Source organism: Neoarius graeffei, chromosome 27 (assembly GCF_027579695.1).
Source record: "Neoarius graeffei isolate fNeoGra1 chromosome 27, fNeoGra1.pri, whole genome shotgun sequence".
Classification (NCBI taxonomy): Eukaryota; Metazoa; Chordata; class Actinopteri; order Siluriformes; family Ariidae; genus Neoarius; species Neoarius graeffei.
Window position 1 is genome coordinate 18352328 of NC_083595.1, and position 20191 is coordinate 18372518.

At 43.9% G+C, this 20191-nt stretch overlaps 1 protein-coding gene across 1 annotated transcript in view; it reads left to right on the top strand.

The window, feature by feature from the left end:
• The window catches only part of otog (otogelin), a 550025-nt gene that overhangs the window by 16946 nt on the left and 512888 nt on the right, over positions 1 to 20191 (top strand). Inside the window, exon 7 of the mRNA XM_060911543.1 lies at positions 3912 to 4120. Coding sequence (XP_060767526.1) covers positions 3912 to 4120 — 209 coding nt within the window. The remainder of the gene's footprint in view (positions 1 to 3911; positions 4121 to 20191) is intronic.

The following is a 20191-nucleotide window of genomic DNA, read 5'->3' on the forward strand; positions in this document are numbered from 1 at the left end:
GGTCTTGGCAGGGTCCATTTGGAGTTGGCCTGTCCGTACAATAAATCCCAGAAAGGAGACCTCGGGAACATGAAATTCGCATTTCTGGGCCTTGGCGAACAGATTGTTCTGTAGCAGCCTCTGGAGAACCTGGCGGACATGGTGGCGGTGCTCCTGCACGGTCTTGGAAAAGATAAGGATGTCGTCGAGGTAGACAAAAACGTATAGGTTAATCATGTCCCTTAAGACGTCGTTGATTAGGGCCTGAAAAACAGCTGGTGCGTTGGTGAGTCCGAAGGGCATCACCTGGTATTCGTAGTGCCCAGACGGGGTGTTAAAGGCAGTCTTCCACTCGTCTCCCTGTCGGATACGGATGAGGTGGTATGCGTTCCGTAGGTCCAACTTGGTGAAGACGGTGGCGCCTTGGAGCAGGTCGAAAGCTGTGGACATCAGCGGAAGGGGATATCGGTTGCGCACAGTGATCTTATTCAGGCCCCTGTAATCAATACATGGTCGGAGCCCCCCATCCTTCTTGCCGACAAAGAAGAAGCCGGCTCCAGCAGGTGAAGTGGAGGGTCGAATAAACCCAGAGACCAGGGCATCTTTGAGGTATTCCTCCATGGCCTTGCGTTCTGGCTGAGAGAGTGAAAACAGTCTGCCACGAGGAGGGGTAGTCCCAGGGAGCAAGTCGATGGCACAGTCGTAGGCCCGGTGCGGAGGAAGAACGGCGGCCCTGCTCTTGCTGAATACCTCCTTGAGATCCCAGTACTCTGTGGGAACTTGAGATAACTCGGTGAGATCAGGGGGCTCGGCAGGAGACACAGGAGAGCTAGAGAGCAGACAAGAGGCATGGCATGCAGGGCCCCATTCCACAACCTGGCTTGTTACCCAGTCTATGCGAGGGTTGTGGCGAGTAAGCCAAGGAAGGCCTAGAATAACTGGGAACTCAGGTGAAGGAATCAGGTGCAGGGATATTTCTTCCTTGTGACCTTGAGACTGGAGGAAAACTGGAGAAGTAACTTGAGTGACTCTTCCATCACCTAACGCTTGGCCATCGAGGGCAGACACAGACAGAGGGACTTCAAGAGGTGCAGTAGGTATATTGATGCTTTGGGCGAAGTGAATATCCATAAAGTTCCCAGCCGCCCCTGAGTCTATCAAAGCTTGACAAGAGTGGACAGACTCACCCCAGGAGATGGAGACCGGGATGTAGATTCCTTGGCCAGGGAGTCCGGGAGAGAGGGTAGGCCCCGTCACAACCCTCCCTCGGCTGGACGGGGCGGTCCTTTTCCCAAGAGTTCGGGACATGATGCTCGGAAGTGACCAGGCTTGCCACAGTAGATGCAGCACTTGTCCCTCCTTCTGCGCTCCCTCTCAGATGCGGAGAGGCGAGTACGACCCACTTGCATGGGTTCTGGACAGTCACTGAAGGAGGTAGACGGTCTCCAGGTAGAGGTAGGGAGGCTGGGGGGGCTCAAGGCTTGGTGGCGTTCTCTCATCCTGTTGTCCAGACGAATAGCATGTGAGATGAGGGTTTCGAGGTCACTTGGGCATCCAATAGAGGCCAGACCGTCCTTGATGGGGTCAGACAGACCATGGTGGAAGGCTGACACCAGGGCAGTCTCGTTCCATCCACTTACTGCTGCGAGTGTTCGGAACGAGATGGCGTAATCTGCGACGCTTCCTCCTTGCCGGATGGACATGAGCTTTCGGGCTGCGTCGGTACTGATGTCTGCCTGATCGAAGACCCGAAGCATCTCTTCAGAAAACAGCTGGAAATCAAAGCACTCAGGTCCCTGTCTTTGCCAGATAGCAGTAGCCCAGGCTCGCGCCTTACCAGCTAATAAGGTGATCACAAAGGCAATCTTGCGGCGATCCGTAGTGTAGGTGGTAGGCTGAAGCTCAAAGGTGAGTTGACACTGGGTAAGGAACTCTCGGCACTCACTGTGCTTGCCGTCATACCTCTGTGGTGCAGGAAGGCTGGGTTCACGAGGTGAAGAAGGCAGCATTGCAGGAGGCACTGGAGCAGGAGTGGGAGCTGGATCAGGAGCAGGAACTGGATCAGGAGCAGGAGATGCAGGCAGAGATGTCAGCTGTGCCAGGGTTTTCCCAATTTGCTGAAGCAGTTCCTCGTGGCGAGCGAGGGCCTCACGTTGGCTGGTGAGCGTACGTCCATGAGCGTCCATGGTCGCTCCGAAGCGTGTCAAAGCTGCCATAATTCCCTGAAGGTTGGCCGGGTAGACAGTTGAAGCAGCCTCTGCTGAGTCGGTCATGACGGAGTCTTTCTGTTAGGGTTTTGCTGGGATTCGAACCTGGTTCGTTGGTGTGATAATCCAGCAAACCCCCACTAGGCCACCAGGGGGATGACTCAAATGCAGAGGCGTGAGGCGGAAGTAGAAAAAGAATCAAAAGGTTTATTTAAACTATATACACTATATACAGGGCAAAACAAAAGACAAAAAAAAACCAAAGAGTATAATCCAAAAGAAAAGCAAAGTGCAAAAATTCAAAAGCTAAGAAGATCAAAAAACACAGTACAAAGGAAACTGGAGATAAACATAACAGCACAAAGACTCCGTGACAAGAGGACTGAACTCAGGGGTATAAATAGACAAACTAATTAAGGACACAGGTGAAGATAATTAGGCAATTAACACAAACACAAGACACAGGAACAGAGGCGGCCTCTAGAGGCCAAAATAAACACGACATGAAAAGGAAATAACAGCGGCCTCTAGAGGCCAAAACAGTCCTAGTCCTAACAGTGAAAATATGAAACAAATTGGAAGATGATCAGTTGGAAACATTTCTGAAATCTGGTGATTTGAGGTGGATTTACCCTTATGTACAGTAGGCTCTTTGCTGGCTTGGGGTGGGGATACATCATGTTGTAATATGTTACATGTTCAGGAGGAAAATAGATTGTGGACCCTTCAGATTAATTACAAGCCTCATCAAATGACAACTGCATTTCTTTTCTTTCATATTACTATTTGAGCACATTGAGGTGCCTAATAATTCCAGTAGTTTAAAATAATGAGTTTATTTGAGGGACAACTTTTACAAATTCTTCAGCTGTTAACCATCTGTCAGTACTTTGTGATTAACTGGCTCCAATCATCATGTTAACATTATTTAGCATGGCTAGCTTCAAATATAATAGAAATGCAACTCCAGTTATTTTTTAGATAATGTAGTATCATTGGATTGCATGCATGTTTGCTTCACAGCATAAATTAAAAAACAAACAAACAAACAAACAAACAAACAAACAAACAAACAGTAGTAGTAGCTTTTCTTACAGGGTTAGTTAAAATTGTTATAATAAAAATTAAAAGTCTACTACAATGACTACTACTACTACTACTACTACTACTACTAATAATAATAATAATAATACATGATTATTGTGTTATGACAAAGAACATTTGTGTATCTGTATTATTTTCTCTTGACTAGGGGCCATATCCAGAGTTGAATTATGCATGCAATGAGGAGTCAATACCAAAATTGTGTACACTTGTATGAACAAGTAATATTAATCATCTGAAAGGGCCACCCAGAAAATCAGTGTAAGCACTTTACGTACGCTTATGCTGAATATCGATCATTTCAGTATTGTATAAACATTTACATATCTTTTGACATGAAGTCATTGACTTAAAACTCTGAATGCAATAACAAGGTTCAAATTTGTTTTGTTCTGGAGAACTTATAGTCTTAAACTTCGACAACTACAAAATGCAATTAAAAATAATGACAGTATAATATAGGTATTTTTCTCATTGTAATTACCTGTGTCATTACCTGTGAATGATCTGTGTGTTTCAGGTGTGTCAACCAGCAAAAACACATGAATATACAGTATGTAAGATCACCAGGATTGCAGTCATTGGTGCGCATAGTTCTAACAATATTTATTTTTGCTCTAGTCTACAGCTCCCTCATAACTTTCATGATATTGAACTGGAGAGGATCTCTGACTACATCCTGGTCTCACAGCATCAGGTTTTCATGCTGGCATGGCAAGGCCTTAGCAGCTCTATCTATATTAAGATGAGTCCAGAATTTGTGGGTCGCACATGCGGACTGTGTGGCAACTTCAACGCAGATGTCCAGGACGATCTGAAAACCAGCTACGGTAAGGGCTTTTCCTTTTCTTCCTCAAGGCAAGATTGTATGAATTAACTTTTATAAATGAATGCAGCCAATTTAGTTAGTGCTGTCTTGAACTGTATTTGAAAAAAGCCATCTTCAGACTGTCACATCAGGTTTTGGTAGTGGTATCTGAATGCTTTATATACTTGGAGAATCAGAAATATGTAAATCATCTAATTCATTCATTCATTCATTCACTCTACTCCCCCTTTGCCATGAATAAATAGAGATTAGATTATCAGGTAAATTTTTATAAATATGAATATTGTAAAATCCATTTTAAATAAATAACTTAAAAATCACTGCTTATTATATCTTGGCTAGCAGAGCAAACCACACCTGCTGTAGACTTGCATAATGCTTTGAATTAGACCATCTGCTTGTGGGTAAATCTTATTCTCAAACTACTGTACTAGTGATTCTGAAGTTTTGAAGAGAGCAATGAAGCAATTATATTCAGGAATACAATAAATTATATTCACTAGGGTTGGAAGGTCAATTTAATTAAATTCAGCTTTATGTTTATATTGCTTTTAACAATGGACATTGTCACAAAACATCCATCCATCCATCCATTGTCCGTAACCGCTTATCCTATGCAGGGTCACAGGCAAGCTGGAACCTATTCCAGCTGACTATTGGCAAGAGGCAGGGTACACCCTGGACAAGTCACCAAATCATCACAGGGCTGACACATACAGTAGAGACAAACAACAATTGACACTCACATCAATGGTCAATTTAGAACCACCAGTTAACCTAACCTGCATAGTCTTTGGACTATGGGGTCCAGAGCTCCAGAGCACCCGAAGGAAACCCATGCAGACACAGGGAGAACATGCAAACTCCACACAGAAAGGCCCCCATCAGCCATGAGGTTCAAACCCAGAACCTTCTTGCTATGAGGTGACAGTCCAAACCACTACACCACTGTGTCACAAAACAAATTTACAGAAATATAAAAATTCCAAATATAAATTTTAAAAGCATTAATTTATCCATAATTAACAAGCCAGTGGTGACACTGGCAAGGAAAAGCTCCATTTGACAACATGAGGAAGACTCAAAAGGGAACCCATCCTCATCTGAGTGACACAAGATAGTGGGGTTATAAGTAATCTCTCTGCTATAACTGTATGATATAGTCAAAAAGTACTACTTACAACCCCGATTCCAAAAAAGTTGGGACAAAGTACAAATTGTAAATAAAAACGGAATGCAATGATGTGGAAGTTTCAAAATTCCATATTTTATTTAGAATAGAACATAGATGACATATCAAATGGTTCAACTGAGAAAATGTATCATTTAAAGAGAAAAATTAGGTGATTTTAAATTTCATGACAACAACACATCTCAAAAAAGTTGGGACAAGGCCATGTTTACCACTGTGAGACATCCCCTTTTCTCTTTACAACAGTCTGTAAACGTCTGGGGACTGAGGAGACAAGTTGCTCAAGTTTAGGGGTAGGAATGTAACCCATTCTTGTCTAATGTAGGATTCTAGTTGCTCAACTGTCTTAGGTCTTTTTTGTTGAATCTTCCGTTTTATGATGCGCCAAATGTTTTCTATGGGTGAAAGATCTGGACTGCAGGCTGGCCAGTTCAGTACCCGGACCCTTCTTCTACGCAGCCATGATGCTGTAATTGATGCAGTATGTGGTTTGGCATTGTCATGTTGGAAAATGCAAGGTCTTCCCTGAAAGAGACGTCGTCTGGACAGGAGCATATGTTGCTCTAGAACCTGGATATACCTTTCAGCATTGATGGTGTCTTTCCAGATGTGTAAGCTGCCCATGCCACATGCACTAATGCAACCCCATACCATCAGAGATGCAGGCTTCTGAACTGAGCGCTGATAACAACTTGGGTCGTCCTTCTCCTCTTTAGTCCGAATGACACGGCGTCCCTGATTTCCATAAAGAACTTCAAATTTTGATTTGTCTGACCACAGAACAGTTTTCCACTTTGCCACAGTCCATTTTAAATGAGTCTTGGCCCAGAGAAGATGTCTGCGCTTCTGGATCATGTTTAGATATGGCTTCTTCTTTGAACTATAGAGTTTTAGCTGGCAACGGCGGATGGCACGGTGAATTGTGTTCACAGATAATGTTCTCTGGAAATATTCCTGAGCCCATTTTGTGATTTCCAATACAGAGGCATGCCTGTATGTGATGCAGTGCCGTCTAAGGGCCCGAAGATCACGGGCACCCAGTATGGTTTTCCGGCCTTGAACCTTACGCACAAAAATTCTTCCAGATTCTCTGAATCTTTTGATGATATTATGCACTGTAGATGATGATATGTTCAAACTCTTTGCAATTTTACACTGTCGAACTCCTTTCTGATATTGCTCCACTATTTGTCGGTGCAGAATTAGGGGGATTGGTGATCCTCTTCCCATCTTTACTTCTGAGAGCTGCTGCCACTCCAAGATGCTCTTTTTATACCCAGTCATGTTAATGACCTATTGCCAATTGACCTAATGAGTTGCAATTTGGTCCTCCAGCTGTTCCTTTTTTGTACTTTTAACTTTTCCAGCCTCTTATTGCCCCTGTCCCAACTTTTTTGAGATGTGTTGCTGTCATGAAATTTCAAATGAGCCAATATTTGGCATGAAATTTCAAAATAGCTCACTTTCGACATTTGAAATGTTGTCTATGTTCTATTGTGAATACAATATCAGTTTTTGAGATTTGTAAATTATTGATTTCTGTTTTTATTTACAATTTGTACTTTGTCCCAACTTTTTTGGAATCGGGGTTGTACATCTTTACAGAAAAAGAATGTTATTAAGCTCAACTAAAAACAGTCCTAAGGCTATCCGAGGTTCAGGACTGTGTCAGAGTCCCAAATGCTAATTGGAAAGCTGTTCCATAACTGTAGCAGTATGTAAGACAAAGCTCTGCCCCCTGGTGTAGTCTTCATATTCAAGCAGCCCTGTCAATAACTGCCAGCAGCTGGCGATTTTGCCACCTATAAATACTTCATCGCCGGCTACTTGCAGTATTTTTGTTTTAGCCCCTCCCCCCCAAAAAAGGACATTTTCCTCATATTTTTATGTGGCATTATTTTTATTCACTGATAAAAGTGATCTTTTTGATGGCAAGAATTGTATTTGTGCTATAACAAAGTTCAATGTTTACTAGAATCTGTGTCAGTACCCTGCATGTATTATGTAGGCAAGTTAGAGTTCCACTTCATAAAAGTGAAGCCTGTTGATTCATGTATTTTGTTGTCAGTAAAAATCATGTGGTTTGATTGAAATCTTTATTGTCATTAATGAAGTATAAAGTAAATAGACAAGTAAAAAGTGTAATTTGTGTTTCTGGATCATTCAGAATGCACTATTTTACATCTAATAGATTTAAACATTTACCAGGAGGACCCCTGACCTCCCACCTTTTTTCACATCATGGTGGTGGTGTTGCTTACACTTTGGGTCTGCCTACTACTTATTTCCAAATACCCCCTACTCCAAAAGTTATTGACAGGGCTATTCAAGGTACCAACAAAAAGCCTGCACCTTTTGATAACTTTTGGTATCTGTACTGAAAAATACACATCGGTTAGAAATGCTACACATTTTGCACAAATGCATTTTGACTACCCTGTATTTTCACACTGTTTTGCATAAAGCAGTGCTTTAACATTCTTTTGTATTCTCGCTCACTTAAAGGTGCTGCCATATTGCCATTTTGTGGCCACTAGGTCAGCATGACATAGAATCATTCAGTGCGTTTACATGCACATCCAAATCGAGCTACTGTTGGTAATCGAGCTAAGGGTCCCAGCAGGGGTGCCAGAGAAATCCAATCCTACATGCACACAAGGAAATCGAGCTATTGTGTGAGGTACATTGTGCACCCGAGCCACAGGTGGCGCTACATGCCCCCATCGTGTTGGTACACTTCCGGTTGTCATCATGAAGAAGAGCTATTCAAGAGTATAAACAAAGTTATCAGTTCCGTGTTCACAAGAAGAACAACGACGAGGACAGCAACATATACATATATATATATATATATATATATATATATATATATATATATACAGTGGTGCTTGAAAGTTTGTGAACCCTTTAGAATTTCCTATATTTCTGCATAAATATGACCTAAAATATCATCATATTTTCACACAAGTCCTAAAAGTAGATAAAGAGAACCCAGTTAAACAAATGGGACAAAAATATTATACTTGGACACTTATTTATTGAGGAAAATGATCCAATATTACATATTTGTGAGTGGCAAAAGTATGTGAACCTCTAGGATTAGCAGTTAATTTGAAGGTGAAATTAGAGTCAGGTGTTTTCATTCAATGGGATGACAAGCAGGTGTGAGTGGGCACCCTGTTTTATTTAAAGAACAGGGATCTATCAAAGTCTGATCTTCACAACACATGTTTGTGGAAGTGTATCATGACACGAACAAAGGAGATTTCTGAGGACCTCAGAAAAAGCGTTGTTGATGCTCATCAGGCTGGAAAAGGTTACAAAACCATCTCTAAAGAGTTTGGACTACACCAATCCACAGTCAGACAGATTGTATACAAATGGAGGATATTCAAGACCATTGTTACCCTCCCCAGGAGTGGTCGACCAACAAAGATCACTCCATGAGCAAGGTGTGTAATAGTCGGCGAGGTCACAAAGGACCCCAAGGTAACTTTTAAGCAACTGAAGACCTCTCTCACATTAACATTAGCCAATGTTCATGAGTCCACCATCAGGAGAACACTGAACAAAAATGGTGTGCATGGCAGGGTTGCAAGGAGAAAGCCACTGCTCTCCAAAAAGAACATTGCTGCTCATCTGCAGTTTGCTAAAGATCATGTGGACAAGCCAGAAGGCTATTGGAAAATGTTTTGTGGACAAATGAGATCAAAATAGAACTTTTTGGTTTCAATGAGAAGCGTTATGTTTGGAGAAAGGAAAGCACTGCATTCCAACATAAGAACCTTATCCCTTCTGTGAAACATGGTGGTGGTAGTATCATGGTTTGGGCCTGTTTTGCTGCATCTGGGCCAGGATGGTTTGCCATCATTGTTGGAACAAGGAATTCTGAATTATACCAGCAAATTCTAAAGGAAAATATCAGGACATCTGTCCATGAACTAAATCTCAAGAGAAGGTGAGTCATGCAGCAAGACAGCAACCCTAAGCATACAAGTCGTTCTACCAAAGAATGGTTAAAGAAGAATAAAGTTAATGTTTTGGAATGACCAAGTCAAAGTCCTGACCTTAATCCAATCGAAATGTTGTGGAAGGACCTGAAGTGAGCGGTTCGTGTGAGGAAACCCACCAACATCCCAGAGTTGAAGCTGTTCTGTATGGAGGAATGGGCTAAAATTCCTCCAAGCCGGTGTGCAGGACTGATCAACAGTTACCACAAATGTTTAGTTGCAGTTATTGCTGCACAAGGGGGTCACACCAGATACTGAACGCAAAGGTTCACATACTTTTGCCACTCACAGATATGTAATATTGGATCATTTTCCTCAATAAATAAATGACCAAGTATAATATTTTTATCTCATTTGTATAACTGGGTTCTCTTTATCTACTTTTAGGACTTGTGTGAAAATCCGATGATGTTTTAGGTCATATTTATGCAGAAATATAGAAAATTCTAAAGGGTTCACAAACTTTCAAGCACCACTGTGTGTGTATGTATATATATATATTATATATATATATATATATATATATATATATATATATATATATATATATACATACACACACACATTAGGGGTGTGCATTGGCACAGCCCTCACGATTCAATTCGATTACGATTCGGAGGGTAACGATTCGATTCGAGTCGATTCAATCCGATTCTACGATGCATTGTGATGCGTTAAAATTTTACTGAAAGCAAGGCAAATTTTCAGTAGTCATGAGCAGTGGTGTAGTGGAGATTTTTAAAGTGGGGGTACGCTATTCGTGACGTCATCAATTTGATATCATGTCAGAAGCGGTAGCCTTTGTTTGGTCTCCTATGTTTGGTATGAATGATTTGTATAAATGTTACGTTCTTTTAACAACACAAGATCAAATCAAATCAAGTTTATTTGTACAGCGCTTTTAACAATAAACATTGTCGCAAAGCAGCTTTACAGAATTTGAACGACTTAAAACATGAGCTAATTTTATCCCTAATCTATCCCCAATGAGCAAGCCTGTGGCGACGGTGGCAAGGAAAAACTCCCTCAGACGACATGAGGAAGAAACCTCGAGAGGAACCAGACTCAAAAGGGAACCCATCCTCATTTGGGCAACAACAGACAGCCTGACTATAATATTAACAGTTTTAACAGGTATAACCCTCAACTGTCCTCATGGGGCCGTCCTTCACAGGAGTGGGGCAATAAAACTCCAACCAGACACAGGGCACCAGGATGGATCAAGCAGGTCTGAGGGGCAGAAGAGGCCAGCATCTCAATCCCAGGATCAACATGTAACTCAGAGGGACAGATGGGGGGGGGAAAGAGAGAGAGAAAGAAAACACGTTGTTAGGTATGCCCTAAAAATGACAAGTATTAAATCTGTGTGGTAGGCTCGCAGAGACGAGAGTCTTTACATCAGGCATAACACACAATGGCATGTTAGTCTCATCTCATCTCATTATCTCTAGCCGCTTTATCCTTCTACAGGGTCGCAGGCAAGCTGGAGCCTAAGACCAGCTGACTACGGGCGAAAGGCGGGGTACACCCTGGACAAGTCGCCAGGTCATAGACACATAGACACAGACAACCATTCACACTCACATTCACACCTACGGTCAATTTAGAGTCACCAGTTAACCTAACCTGCATGTCTTTGGACTGTGGGGGAAACCGGAGCACCCGGAGGAAACCCACGCGGACACGGGGAGAACATGCAAACTCCACACAGAAAGGCCCTCGCTGGCCCCGGGGCTCGAACCCAAGACCTTCTTGCTGACTACGGGCGAAAGGCGGGGTACACCCTGGACAAGTCGCCAGGTCATAGACACATAGACACAGACAACCATTCACACTCACATTCACACCTACGGTCAATTTAGAGTCACCAGTTAACCTAACCTGCATGTCTTTGGACTGTGGGGGAAACAGGAGCACCCGGAGGAAACCCACGCGGACACGGGGAGAACATGCAAACTCCACACAGAAAGGCCCTCGCCGGCCCCGGGGCTCGAACCCAAGACCTTCTTGCTGTGAGGCGACAGCGCTAACCACTACACCACCGTGCCGCCCTATGGCATGTTAATATGGTAAAAAATATATCATGACCTGCTCTGGCTGGATGCTTGATTGGGTGATGGGAGCACACTCCTCAGCAATGATGAGATGCAGATGGGACCCTTAGGCCTGGCCAAGACAATTCAGTTACATTTCACCGGGTCTGGGACATGCGACAGAATGTCTGACGGCCGATTCCCTGCAGGCTACGATAGCCAGTCGAGGTCCCCACTGTCTCCACCAAAAGATTTCCACCAAGAGGGCACAAGAAGACACTTTTTTCCAGACATTTTTGTGTGTGCAATTTTCATTCGTGTTTGTCAGTACAGCCCAACTGTTATGGCGAAAAGCCGCGGTTTATTTTGTCTCCAATAAATATGCCGAAATGGCTAAAGAGGAACAAATTCGCCTTCTCCTTCCGAATGCATCGTCGTAGACAGCACCACTCTGCTGCTGGAACTCAACATAAACCTTGCATAGGTTTAACATGGACTATCAGGCATGAAGCCAAAATATTGGAAATTATGATACACAAACACCTTTGTTCATGTTCGATTCATGTTCATTTGAGCCGAGCTGCATTCGGAATTCGATATTTTTACTAGCCTACTTACTGCCGTGACAACAGCTACAGCATGTGTCCAGAAGTTCAAAAAAAGTCACGTCACTCACTCACATCGCATACAAACCAGCAATGGGCTGAAATTTATAATAAAAGGCACCAATCGAATAAATCAAGCATTTAGTCTGGCGCGATTGAGGCACCTGCATATACAAAATACATGACATGCAGCCATTGGGTTAAGCCCTACCATGCACTCCTTCTTAAAGATTTGAGTATTTCTTTAAATTTATTGTCATTTCACATTTTTGGATGTACAACAAAACACTAAACAGGAAGGCCACAAAGATTATGAATTTCAAATCATATATATATATATATATATATATATATATATATATATATATATATATATATATATATATAATACAGTATGTGGTGAAATTATCCGCGTAAGGATGACTAGGCAGGCGATTACCGTAAATCCTCTAATATAGGCCGGGGCCTTTATTTCACTCAAGTGCATCTTGGTCCAGGCCATTATTGGAAGGAGGCCAGAATTAGAGGCAGGCCTCTATTTCTATTTGAGCAAAACAGACTACCAGTGGAATGAATAAAAACGAGATTTTGTGTCTATTTGAACCTATAAAATAGGTTGATGCTTGGTTGCCTGGTTACCACCAGACCTACCGGTAATCACAATCAGGGGCGCCTGCAGGGTTGAACTGTAAGGTACGCACTAGCGGTGTAATCCCCCCCCAAAAAAAAAAAAAAACGCTTGCGTGCTGCAGTTTCTATGAAGAGTCGATCTATAGGCTTATACACAAAACAACGATAGAACTTTAACTTGAAATTGAACAATAGCCTTCCATGAACACAGGCTGATATTTGAACAACATATGTGAACTACACACGACAATAAACAATAAACTCTTTATAGCCTCGATTAGAATCTAGTGAACTTGCTCAGCACTACCGCAAGCACGACTCTGACACGCACTGTAGCGCAACATGGGGTACATAGACTCGCTGAAAAACTCCTCGGGTATTTTTCTGAGTTTACCGAAAATCAGAGTAGAAGGAGCCACCCACCCTCTGTCTGGTTTGAAGCGGTTCTGTAGGACATTGAGCTTTACAGAGTCCGGTGCACATTTTAAGGCATCTGGTTGAAGTTTCCCTATGTCTGATAAATCTGATGTCAGTGATAGCGGGCTGACTCGTGGCTCATTAGTAAAGCTATCTGATGGCTCATTTGTCAGCAAGGTGGAGCAACCATCTACTTCTGATCGTAAGGGACATGGGGAGATGTAGGTGTTCTTATATGAAATTCACTGGATGTATGGCTAGTTTCAAACTCAGAGGTAGATGAAGGCAATTCCCTCAAAGGAACTGAGCTAGCATCCAGCTGCAGCGTACTGCTGCTCGGTTGCGGAGGAGTGGAAGCTGCCGGTGCCGTGTTACTAGCTGATACTGGAGAGGACTGGCAAGCAGATGACACCCCTGGATCACTGCTTTTGGACTTTTTCGTAAAAGTCTGAAACAAGCTCGTTTGTTTCAGGGTTCGTTTACTCATTTTTGACTCGCTTCTCAATAAATTCTCGCACAAGCTCTGACTACTGACGATTGTCTGTCTCCGTTTCTCAAAACTGGAGAGAATTTCAGTGGTGCAAGAAAAGTATATCTGCATTGACCAATGAGCTTTCTTGGTCACGCACACCCCGCCCACTCCTGAAGCACACAAATGCGCCGGCACACACACGTCTCTCTCTCTCTCTTTCTCAAATTATGTTGCATTGCCAAAGCATTCAGGTAACAATTATAATTAAAAAAAAAATATCTCTCTCCCCAAGGTACGCCTAGTGCGTACGGCCATACGCCTGGCGGCGCCACTGATCACAATTGTCTTTCAGATCGGAACGATTGTGTAAGGCCACTATGATCTCAGAAACATCGTTGGTTATAGCCCCGGCCTGTATTAGAGTCCGGCCATTATTTACCTCCTCCGACAGCGAGACCGGCCAATATTAGAGTCCCGGCCAGTAATGGAATACAGGCCAGTATTAGAGGATTTACTGTATATCAGTTCTGTTGCCCTCTCGGTGCTGCTACCATGAACGCCCGGAAATCTCACACACACGCGCGCGCGCGCACACACACACACACACACACAGAGACCCTACTGTTATTATTAGGCTATTCAAAATCATAGGCCTATACTGAGCAAAAATCGCATTAGAACTTCAAAGATCATAAAGCATTAAACCGACAGATGGCGGAGTCAACCGTTTACATAATTCTAATATCTCAGCTGCCTTTAGAATGCATTCTACTTTGCGTCGCTACGTTTTACGTAACGTTCGATTGGGGGGGGCATTGATGATGAGCACAAAGGCACGTGTCACTTACTGTAGAGCGTATAAACTCAGGTCATTGAATGACAGTTTTTTTTTTTTTTAATCTCACCTCGGGAGAAGTGGGTGGACGGCGTACCCCCGCGTACCACGCCCACTACACCCCTGGTCATGAGGCAATACAAGCAGTCAGATACTGAACAACATTTTATTGGCTGTTGTGTGTATCACTCCTGTTTTAAACAAAATTAAATTGAATGTTATAGAGTTTCAAATATGAAAAAGAAAACAAATTACAGCTGTTTAGTGTTTTTAGCGTTAATAATAACCTGTCTCTCGCAGTCCTCTTCCTCCACCTCAGCCATCTTGCTAAGCTAGTGCTCTCTCGACTGGCGTGCAGCTACAGACTGCGCATGTCTGTGATGTTGCTCCGGAAATGCCCACGGAAGTTTTTTTTTTAAATACGCTGAATCGATCTGGCATGTTGCCGAATCGATGCTGAATCGTCCATGCCCCGCATTGCGATGCATTGCCGAATCGATTATTGTTGACACCACTAATATATATATATATATATATATATATATATATATATATATATATATATATATATATATTCAACTCCTTAAGCTGAATGAGCATGAACTCTATCTCCTCATTGCTCCAGAAGTGCACGTTTCTACTACTGTTGTCATGCCGACCGAGGCTGTTGTGTTTCCCACTTGTGGTCTCATCACTCATCACTTCCGGAAGGGGCAGTGCTGAAGTAAGTAGCTCGACTACGTAGCTCGATAGGGTTTACATGCACTAAGTAGCTCAGCTAAAATCGCATAATCTAGGTCGCATAGCTCGATTACGAGAAATCCAGTTCGGTTCGATTTCAGCCGAGCTAAGGTGTTTCCATGGCATTTAGAACTTCGATTTCAGTTGAGCTACGGCAGAAATTCAATTTTCTCTATGTGCATGTAAACGCACTGATTGATAGATTTCCTGTATCTTGAGTGGCTTTATGCTCCTGATACTGTAATGTAGCAGGATGTACAAAACATTGTTGAAAAATTTTGGAATGCAAAGTCCATGTGTGCAAAAAATAATAAATATGATAATAAGGGAAAACATTTGTTTTTTCTGTGTTCCATTGACCAACAACTGAGCAACATAAATGACTTGCTAAACAGTGGCTACACAACTTGGGAACAGGTCACACTTTAGAAATACTCTCCTTTGGGAGAAATTCTGTTGTTTGTGAGTAGCATTTTGAGTCCAATTACTTTGAAAGGAATCTACAGGCCACGCTCTTTGGGTGCACAGGTCACGTTAGACTCAAATCCTTTGCTCTGCCAACAACTGTGAGTACGCAGGCACTTACAGATGTATGTGCAGTGGAAGACAGCTTTAGCAAACCAAAGCCAAAATGAGAGACAGGACTCATACTCAAAGAACAAGCTAGGGTGGGGTGATCGGCGAACAGAGTAACGTGGGCAAAACAGAAATCGAGGAACCGAGAAAACACTAGCAAAGGTCAAACAGGCAGAAAGGCAGTCAGAGAATAACAAGGCTTGGTATTTATGGAAAAACCTGAATGATACTTGTTTGCAATGTGTGCTTGTGTGACTGGGGTTTAAATACTGAGACAGTTGATGAGGAAATGAATGTCAGCTGGGAGTCAGAAGGCGGGAGATAGAGGGCGCTGTGTGTGCTGGGAGTTGTAGTCTGAGCTGTCCATGTTTGTAGTCTGCTCATCTCCAGTGGGTTTACTGACAACAACATTCCAACACTGTCCAAAGAAAAATGAATTCAGGCCATGCAAGTTGATTAACTGGAAGAAATGTGAGAAAGGTATAACATTTAATTTACTAGTTCACATGTAATATAAGTTAGAGAGACTGTTAAATCTAGATCTACGCCTAGGTAAAATCAATGAATAAATAAATAATAAAAAAGCTGCTTTGCTAAAAAAAAAAGGCGTTGATTCCCTGTCAAACTTTCAATATCAAGTTAAATATATCAATTTGATATATAAATATATATCAATATATTTAGGCATGGGCGGCACGGTACGGTGGTGTAGTGGTTAGCGCTGTCGCCTCACAGCAAGAAGGTCCTGGGTTCGAGCCCCGTGGCCGGTGAGGGCCTTTCTGTACGGAGTTTGCATGTTCTCCCCGTGTCCGCGTGGGTTTCCTCCGGGTGCTCCAGTTTCCCCTACAGTCCAAAGAAATGCAGGTTAGGTTAACTGGTGACTCTAAATTGACCGTGAGTGTGAATGGTTGTCTGTGTCGATGTGTTAGCCCTGTGATGACCTGGCGACTTGTCCAGGGTGTACCCCGCCTTTCGCCTGTAGTCAGCTGGGATAGGCTCCAGCTTGCCTGCGACCCTGTAGAAAAGGATAAAGCGGCTAGAAGAGATGAGATGAGATATTTAGGCATTGCTTAAAAGCAGAGCTCCCGATGAGGATAAAATGTGTTAGCAAATAATCCCAAATTATTTTTAAAAAAAAATTTAAAAATAAGTGCTGGATAAAACCCATCTATCTTATGTAAATAAAGATACAAATTTCATTGTCCTGTGGTCAAGTGTTTATGAGATACATTGCCTTGCACTTATGATTAGGTACCATACAATCACAAAAGCCATCAAAAATCAGGTTGATGCATTACCATATTCTCATAAGTATGGAGCTTTGTTCCACCCACAGGGAGCACTGCTATAAATTCACACTCAGCTTTGAGTTTCCACTAGTCTATGCCACTAACTATTGTAACATATTGCATGTCTATACCTATATTCACAAACATAATAAATGTGAATATAGGTATAAATGTGAATATAGGTAGCCCTCCCAATCTACCAGCTATGAGCTATGTTCTTCCTAGGACGCCCCCTCCTTCTGAGTGCGGGCTTGTCAGGGTGTTGGTTGTGAAATTCTTGAAGTCTATAGGAAACCTCCTTGATGCACTGGAGCACCTTGTAAATAGGCTTTATTGCTAGCATGGACACACATATATACATAAACACATGCACACACTGATTTTCTATATATAATAGGCTGATTACCAATTAGTGAGTTCTCCATCTGGTGCTGGCCCTCTCACATGCCTGGCTATCATGGCCTGTATATAGACCAGTGCCGGCTTGTGTGCAACATATGTTTCAAAACGAGATTTATCCATGAAATAATTCAATGATGACTGCACCTGTATTATATTGTATAAAAGTTTGTGCTCTTTACAACAAACACATTCAATGTCAGCGAATGTGTTTGTTGTACACACTTTCCACATTGACACCAGATAGCTGTCTGTCAGGACGTAGGCACTTACAGATGCATGAGCAAGGGAGAGTGGGCAACACAGACTGGCAAACAAATCCAAAACACTAGATGAAATTGAAGTTGAGGGATAGGCAGGGGTTGATTGATCGGCAGACAGAGTAATAAGGGCTAGACTAAAGAGTAATGAGAACAAGACAGGTGTAATTAATAGGCAGGCGATAGATGGTGCTGTGGTTCTTGGGTGTTGTAGTTCAATTCAGCCATATTTGTAGTCTGATTGGAAGTGGCACTCTCTATCGCGTTACTGGCAGAACCCCCCCTCCCTGAGGAGCTCCCTCCAGGAGCTATGTTCTTCCTAGGACTCCCCCTCCTTCTGGGTGCAGGCTTGTCAGGGTGTTGGTTGTGAAATTCTTGAGTAAGGAGAGGGTCTAGGATGTCCTTAACTCACATCCAGCTTCGTTCCTCTGGTCTATAGCCCTCCCAATCTACTAGGTACTCTAGCTGACCTCTTCTACGTCTAGAGTCTAGATTTACCTGGTAGATAGGTTCTCCTTCTGGGCCAGGAGATGGGTGGTCGGGGGTGGGCATGTTCTCAGACAGGGGTCCTTGGATGGAGGATTTTAGGCAAGAGACGTGGAAGGTGGGTGACAGACGACTGTGAGGTGGGAGCTCAAGTCTATAGGAAACCTCTAACCAAAGAACCAAAGAACTAGAGACCAGAGGTTTAAGCTGTGACACGTAGAACATGGGGTGGATGCATCGCATGGTGAGTGGTAGTGCCAGTCTGACAGAACATGGGTTGATTACCTTTTTGATGAGGAAGGGTCCTAGGGAGCCAGCTTGCGGGAGACGGTTCTGAGTGGCAGATGGCGTGTGGAGAGCATGACTCATTGCCCCACCCGGTAAGTGGGTGCCTTAGAGCAGCATTTGTTGGCCTTCCTCTTGGATGCTAAGGTGGAGTGAATGAGTTTTCTCCGGGCCAATGCCCACGTCCTCCTGCAGTGGCGTATGAAGATCTGGGCAGAGGGTACGGCGACCTCCTCCTCTTGGTTGGGGAAGAGTGGTGGTTGGTAACTTAGGGAGCACTGGAAGGGTGAGAGACCTGTGGCAGATGAAGGAAGAGTGTTATGAGCATAATCGATTCAGGGTAGGTACTTACTCCAAGAACTGGCATCCCTGGACGCCATGCACCTGAGTGCAACCTCCAAAGCCTGGTTTGCCCATCCTGCCTGGCTGTTGGTCTGTGGGTGGAAGCCTGAGGAGAGACTACAGGTGGCCCCAATGAGTTTGCAGAAAGCCCTCCAGAATTGCGCAGTGAACTGAGGACCCCGGTCAGAAATTACGTCAGTGAGCAGTCCAAGTAGATGGAAAATGTGCTGGATGAGTAGTTCGGCAGTTTCTTTGGCTGAGGGGAGCTTGGGCAGAGGGATGAAATGAACGATCTTGGAGAAATGGTCAATGACAGTAAGAATGCATGTGTTGCCACCTGAGTTGGGGAGTCCTGTGACAAAGTCCAGGGCAATGTGAGACCAAGGTCGATGTGGAGTCGGGAGGGGGTCGATTGGCTGTCTTGTTCCGGGAGCATGTGTCGCAGGCTGCCACGAACTCCTGGATGTCCTCCTTGATGGATGACCACCAAAAGCACTGCTGGATGAGTGCCAGGGTTTGGGCGGCTCCTGGATAACAGGCCAGCTTGGAGCCATGACCCCACTGCAGCACCTGGGTATGCACAGGACCGGGAACAAACAGATGGCTAGGAGGAATGTTGTTGGGGTTACCTTCACCAGGGTCCTGCTCCAGGGCCTTCTGCATGAGCTTCTCAACCGTGGAGGAAGGCAGCGTGGAGGAAGGATGGTCTCGGGCGGCTTGGACTCCTCTTGGTGGGAAGAGAACATTCTGGACAGGGCGTCGGGTTTGCCGTTCTTGGAGCCTGGGTGGTAGGAAAGCGTGAATTTGAACCGGGAGAAGAAGAGAGACCAACGGACTTGATGGGAATTAAGGCGTTTAGTGGACTTGGGGTACTCCAGATTCTTATGGTCGGTCCAGACTAAGAAGGGAAACTCCGACCCCTCAAGCCAATGCCTCCACTCCTCCAAGGCTAGATTAACAGCCAGTAGTTCTCGGTCACCGATGTCGTAATTCCGTTCAGCTGGGGATAGCCAGCGGGAGAAGAAGGAGCATGGGTGGACCTTGTCATCACTGGCCCTCTAGGAAAATATAGCTATGACCCCTGACTCAGAAGCATCGACCTCGACAATAAACTGCTTGGTTGGATCAGGTATGGTGAGAATGGGTGATGTGGTAAACCTGTGATTGAGCATGGATAAGGCTTTCTCTGCTTCCTCCCCCCACTTGAATTGGGTCTTGGTCGAGGTCAGGGCTGAGAGAGGTCCGGCCACCGAGCTGAAGTTGCAAATAAAGCACCTGTAGAAGTTGGCGAATTCTAGGAAGTGCTGGAGCTCTCGTCTCAAAGATGGGGTGAGCCAATCGGCAACTGCCTCGAGCTTGAGGGGGTCCATCTGGATCCTTGCCTGGGAAATGATGAATCCCAGAAATGAGACAGAGCTCTGGTGAAATTCGCTCTTTTCTGTCTTGACGAACAACTTGTTCTCTAGCAGGTGCTGGAGGGCCTGCTGGACGTGACCCCGA